Raw genomic sequence first — 6,000 nt, forward strand, 5'->3', positions numbered from 1 at the left:
TGGGCTGCCTTTTGTTTGTTTCTCTGTTGAGTGGGCTGCCTTTTGTTGTGTTTCATCCTGGTTTCTCTGTTGAGCGTGCTGCCTTTTGTTGTATTTCATCCTGGTTTCTGTTGAGTGTGCTGCCTTTTGTTATTGTAATGCTTGTTTCTCTGTTGAGTGTGCTGCGTTTTGTTGTATTTCATGTTTGTTTCTCTGTTTAGTGTGCTGTGTTTTGTTGTATTTCATGCTGGTTTCTCTGTTGAGTGTGCTGTGTTTTGTTGTTGTAATGTTGTGTGTGACATGTGGAGTCATCCCATACCTCTCTTCGTCCCTTTTTACATTCTCTTTTCTTGTCTTTTACATGTGTTTCCATTTTTTAAAATAAGATTTCTTTCCCATATTTTCAGACCGCTCCTCCCCCCCCCCCCCCCCCCCCCCCGTGCCCCCCGCCCCCTGATTTTCAGATTTTTTCTGTATCTATTTTCAGTCTGTTCTTGTTGATACAGTGACTTCAAATTGACAGTAATTGTACAGAGTATGGTAGATGTGATTGATGGTTTTGGTGCATTTGTTTCATCTTATTTCTTTGATTTTCTTGAGTTGTAGAAGCAGAAAGCAAGGAGATAGAAAGGAAATGTAAAACTGTTTAAAAAGTTTTTTTTGATCTGTTATGCACTTGACATTATACCTTCACTTTGAGTGCATTTTGTTGGTTTATTTTGGTGTTTTGTACGCTGTGATCTTAGAACTTAGAGAAGATACATAACTATGGAGTGGAAAGTTGATGTTTTTATCATTTGTATGATATAATTATGTAAAATATGCTTTTGAATTAAGTGAAAAGCTGTACTTTTGATAGGAGTGTTTGAATGCAAACTGTGCTAAATTCTTTATTAGTGTTCCATTTTTAATCCTATCAATCAAGTTGGTCTGATTACTGCCAGACAATGGAGAGAGGAATCTGAAGTACATGGAACTGCTGATTCCAAATAAATGGTGACAGAAAAAGGACAGCAGTTTGACTGTATGATGGTGACAGAAAAAGGACAACAGTTTGACTGTATAATGGTGACAGAAAAAGGACAGTTTGACTGTATAATGGTGACAGAAAAAGGACAGTTTGACTGTATAATGGTGACAGAAAAAGGACAACAGCTTGACTGTATAATGGTGACAGAAAAAGGACAGTAGTTGACTGTATAATGGTGACAGAAAAAGGACAGTTTGACTGTATAATGGTGACAGAAAAAGGACACCAGTTTGACTGTATAATGGTGACAGAAAAAGGACAACAGTTTGACTGTATAATGGTGACAGAAAAAGGACACCAGTTTGACTGTATAATGGTGACAGAAAAAGGATAGTTTGACTGTATAATGGTGACAGAAAAAGGACAGTAGTTGACTGTATAATGGTGACAGAAAAAGGACACCAGTTTGACTGTATAATGGTGACAGAAAAAGGACAGTAGTTGACTGTATAATGATGACAGAAAAAGGACACCAGTTTGACTGTATAATGGTGACAGAAAAAGGACACCAGTTTGACTGTATAATGGTGACAGAAAAAGGACAGTAGTTGACTGTATAATGATGACAGAAAAAGGACACCAGTTTGACTGTATAATGGTGACAGAAAAAGGACAACAGTTTGACTCTATAATGGTGACAGAAAAAGGACAGCAGTTTGACTCTATAATGGTGACAGAAAAAGGACAGCAGTTTGACTGTATAATGGTGACAGAAAAAGGACACCAGTTTGACTGTATAATGGTGACAGAAAAAGGACACCAGTTTGACTGTATAATGGTGACAGAAAAAGGACACCAGTTGACTGTGTAATGATGACAGAAAAAGGACAGTAGTTGACTGTATAATGGTGACAGAAAAAGGACACCAGTTTGACTGTATAATGGTGACAGAAAAAGGACAGTAGTTGACTGTATAATGGTGACAGAAAAAGGACAACAGTTTGACTGTATAATGGTGACAGAAAAAGGACACTAGTTTGACTGTATAATGGTGACAGAAAAAGGACAGCAGTTTGACTGTATAATGGTGACAGAAAAAGGACAACAGTTTGACTGTATAATGGTGACAGAAAAAGGACAGTAGTTGACTGTATAATGGTGACAGAAAAAGGACAGCAGTTTGACTGTATAATGGTGACAGAAAAAGGACAGTAGTTTGACTGTATAATGGTGACAGAAAAAGGACACCAGTTTGACTGTATAATGGTGACAGAAAAAGGACAACAGTTTGTTTAATGGTGACAGAAAAAGGACAGCAGTTTGACTGTATAATGGTGACAGAAAAAGGACACCAGTTTGACTGTATAATGGTGACAGAAAAGGACACCAGTTTGACTGTATAATGGTGACAGAAAAAGGACACCAGTTTGACTGTATAATGGTGACAGAAAAAGGACAGTAGTTGACTGTATAATGGTGACAGAAAAAGGACAACAGTTTGACTGTATAATGGTGACAGAAAAAGGACATTAGTTGACTGTATAATGGTGACAGAAAAAGGACAGCAGTTTGACTGTATAATGGTGACAGAAAAAGGACAACAGTTTGACTGTATAATGGTGACAGAAAAAGGACAGTAGTTGACTGTATAATGGTGACAGAAAAAGGACACCAGTTTGACTGTATAATGGTGACAGAAAAAGGACAGTAGTTGACTGTATAATGGTGACAGAAAAAGGACACCAGTTTGACTGTATAATGGTGACAGAAAAAGGACAACAGTTTGTTTAATGGTGACAGAAAAAGGACAACAGTTTGTTTAATGGTGACAGAAAAAGGACAGCAGTTTGACTGTATAATGGTGACAGAAAAAGGACACCAGTTTGACTGTATAATGGTGACAAAAAGGACAGTAGTTGACTCTATAATGGTGACAGAAAAAGGACGACAGTTTGACTGTATAATGGTGACAGAAAAAGGACGACAGCTTGACTGTATAATGGTGACAGAAAAAGGACAGTTTGACTGTATAATGGTGACAGAAAAAGGACAACAGTTGACTGTATAATGGTGACAGAAAAAGGACAGTAGTTGACTGTATAATGGTGACAGAAAAAGGACAGCAGTTTGACTGTATAATGGTGACAGAAAAAGGACACCAGTTTGACTGTATAATGGTGACAAAAAGGACAGTAGTTGACTCTATAATGGTGACAGAAAAAGGACAGCAGTTTGACTGTATAATGGTGACAGAAAAAGGACGACAGCTTGACTGTATAATGGTGACAGAAAAAGGACAGTTTGACTGTATAATGGTGACAGAAAAAGGACACCAGTTTGACTGTATAATGGTGACAGAAAAAGGACGGTAGTTGACTGTATAATGGTGACAGAAAAAGGACAACAGTTTGACTGTATACATATCCCACTGTGCTGAGGGGGTTTGTCCACTGATGTTTTGTGTGTGTGTGTCTAGACATGTAAATGGTATGGGTTTTGAAAATGATGGCATGATTTTAACCCTTTCACCGCTAGTCAATTTTAGATTACAAAATTCCCTTGTAGTATAAACACAGAACAGACAGGGGCTAAGAACAGCTGGGGATTCCCCCTGCGATGTATAGAAAATATGGCCTATCCTACCACCGAACATTAAGAGCGGTAGGTTCATAGATAACAGACCAATGAATGGTCACCTTTCAGTGACATGGGTCCTCTACCACGCCTGTGCATAAATGCGAGCTTGGCGGTGAAAGGTTTAAAGTATCATATAATGGTAACTCTGTACTCAAAGCACTCTGCACGTTCAAAATCTCATGTGTTTTGAGGGGTTAATAGCAAAATTATATATATATATATAAATGTGGTGTTACTTGCAATCACTGTTTTTTTTATGGTTTAATAAACTTTAGAATTGTTTCTAATCTTGTTGCACTTTACGTGTTCAGGGAGTTAATAAAAAATGTGAAAATCTTACATGAATATGTTATTAACTATTGTAGAAAGTGATGCAACTTACTTTTTAATCATGGTTTGGTAACAGAAATTCATTCATAAACTTGATATTACTGACTATCAACTTACTTTTTAATCTTGGTTTAATAACACTTTTAACAGAAATTCATGCATGAACATGATATTACTGACCATCAACTTACTTCTTAATTATGGTTTAATAACAAAAAGTTCATTAATGACCATTGACTGACTTGACAAAAATTGACACCTAAACTCAGTGTTGGTGACTGTGGACTGACTTTGTAACCATGGTTTAATAAAAATTGATACCTAAACATGATGTCAGTGACTATGGAGTGACTCTTTAATCAGTGTTTAATCCAAGTTGGATGGTCTGTTAATGTTACAGCACTGTGCGTGTTCCAAATCTCACATCTCAGAATCTCCTCCAGCTCACAAGCCCTATGTTCGCAATGCAGCTTCGCCTGTGGTGGGTGACGTGTACATGGTCTGTGCTGGTGTCTCTGATTGGAATTTTATTTGTATTTGGATTTGATGTATCTGTGTTAATTCAAGAGAGAGACACGGCAGGACAGCTGTAAGGTCTTCAGCTGTACGAACCTGGAATTACAGCCTGTTTCAGTCTGGTACAGTCTCTCACTCACATTCTGTACAAACCTGGAATTACAGCCTGTTTCAGTCTGGTACAGTCTCTCACTCACATTCTGTACGCACCTGGAATTACAGCCTGTTTCAGTCTGGTACAGTCTCTCACTCACATTCTGTACAAACCTGGAATTACAGCCTGTTTCAGTCTGGTACAGTCCTTCACTCACATTCTGTACACACCTGGAATTACAGCCTGTTTCAGTCTGGTACAGTCCTTCACTCACATTCTGTACACACCTGGAATTACAGCCTGTTTCAGTCTGGTACAGTGTCTCACTCACATTCTGTACACACCTGGAATTACAGCCTGTTTCAGTCTGGTACAGTGTCTCACTCACATTCTGTACACACCTGGAATTACAGCCTGTTTCAGTCTGGTACAGTCTCTCACTCACATTCTGTACACACCTGGAATTACAGCCTGTTTCAGTCTGGTACAGTCTCTCACTCACATTCTGTACACACCTGGAATTACAGCCTGTTTCAGTCTGGTACAGTCTCTCACTCACATTCTGTACACCTGGAATTACAGCCTGTTTCAGTCTGGTACAGTCTCTCACTCACATTCTGTACGCACCTGGAATTACAGCCTGTTTCAGTCTGGTACAGTCCTTCACTCACATTATGTACACACCTGGAATTACAGCCTGTTTCAGTCTGGTACAGTCTCTCACTCACATTCTGTACACCTGGAATTACAGCCTGTTTCAGTCTGGTACAGTCTCTCACTCACATTCTGTACACACCTGGAATTACAGCCTGTTTCAGTCTGGTACAGTCCTTCACTCACATTCTGTACACACCTGGAATTACAGCCTGTTTCAGTCTGGTACAGTCTCTCACTCACATTCTGTACACACCTGGAATTACAGCCTGTTTCAGTCTGGTACAGTCTCTCACTCACATTCTGTACACACCTGGAATTACAGCCTGTTTCAGTCTGGTACAGTCCTTCACTCACATTCTGTACACACCTGGAATTACAGCCTGTTTCAGTCTGGTACAGTCTCTCACTCACATTCTGTACACCTGGAATTACAGCCTGTTTCAGTCTGGTACAGTCTCTCACTCACATTCTGTACACACCTGGAATTACAGCCTGTTTCAGTCTGGTACAGTCCTTCACTCACATTCTGTACACCTGGAATTACAGCCTGTTTCAGTCTGGTACAGTCCTTCACTCACATTCTGTACACACCTGGAATTACAGCCTGTTTCAGTCCGGTACAGTCTCTCACTCACATTCTGTACAAACCTGGAATTACAGCTTGTTTCAGTCTGGTACAGTCTCTCACTCACATTCTGTACGCACCTGGAATTACAGCCTGTTTCAGTCTGGTACAGTGTCTCACTCACATTCTGTACACCTGGAATTACAGCCTGTTTCAGTCTGGTACAGTCCTTCACTCACATTCTGTACACAC

At 39.4% G+C, this 6,000-nt stretch overlaps 1 protein-coding gene across 6 annotated transcripts in view; it reads left to right on the forward strand.

The window, feature by feature from the left end:
• Nucleotides 1-6,000, forward strand: part of LOC143290602 (STE20-related kinase adapter protein alpha-like) — a 49,647-nt gene that overhangs the window by 7,847 nt on the left and 35,800 nt on the right. For 4 of the 6 annotated variants that reach the window (XM_076600196.1, XM_076600197.1, XM_076600199.1 and 1 more), the window contains one exon: nt 4,317-4,415. In XM_076600196.1, the coding sequence (XP_076456311.1) occupies nt 4,317-4,415 (99 nt within the window). The remainder of the gene's footprint in view (nt 1-4,316; nt 4,416-6,000) is intronic. The other 2 variants (XM_076600200.1, XM_076600198.1) reach the window with 1 other exon arrangement.

This window comes from Babylonia areolata, chromosome 15 (assembly GCF_041734735.1).
Source record: "Babylonia areolata isolate BAREFJ2019XMU chromosome 15, ASM4173473v1, whole genome shotgun sequence".
Classification (NCBI taxonomy): domain Eukaryota; kingdom Metazoa; phylum Mollusca; class Gastropoda; order Neogastropoda; family Buccinidae; genus Babylonia; species Babylonia areolata.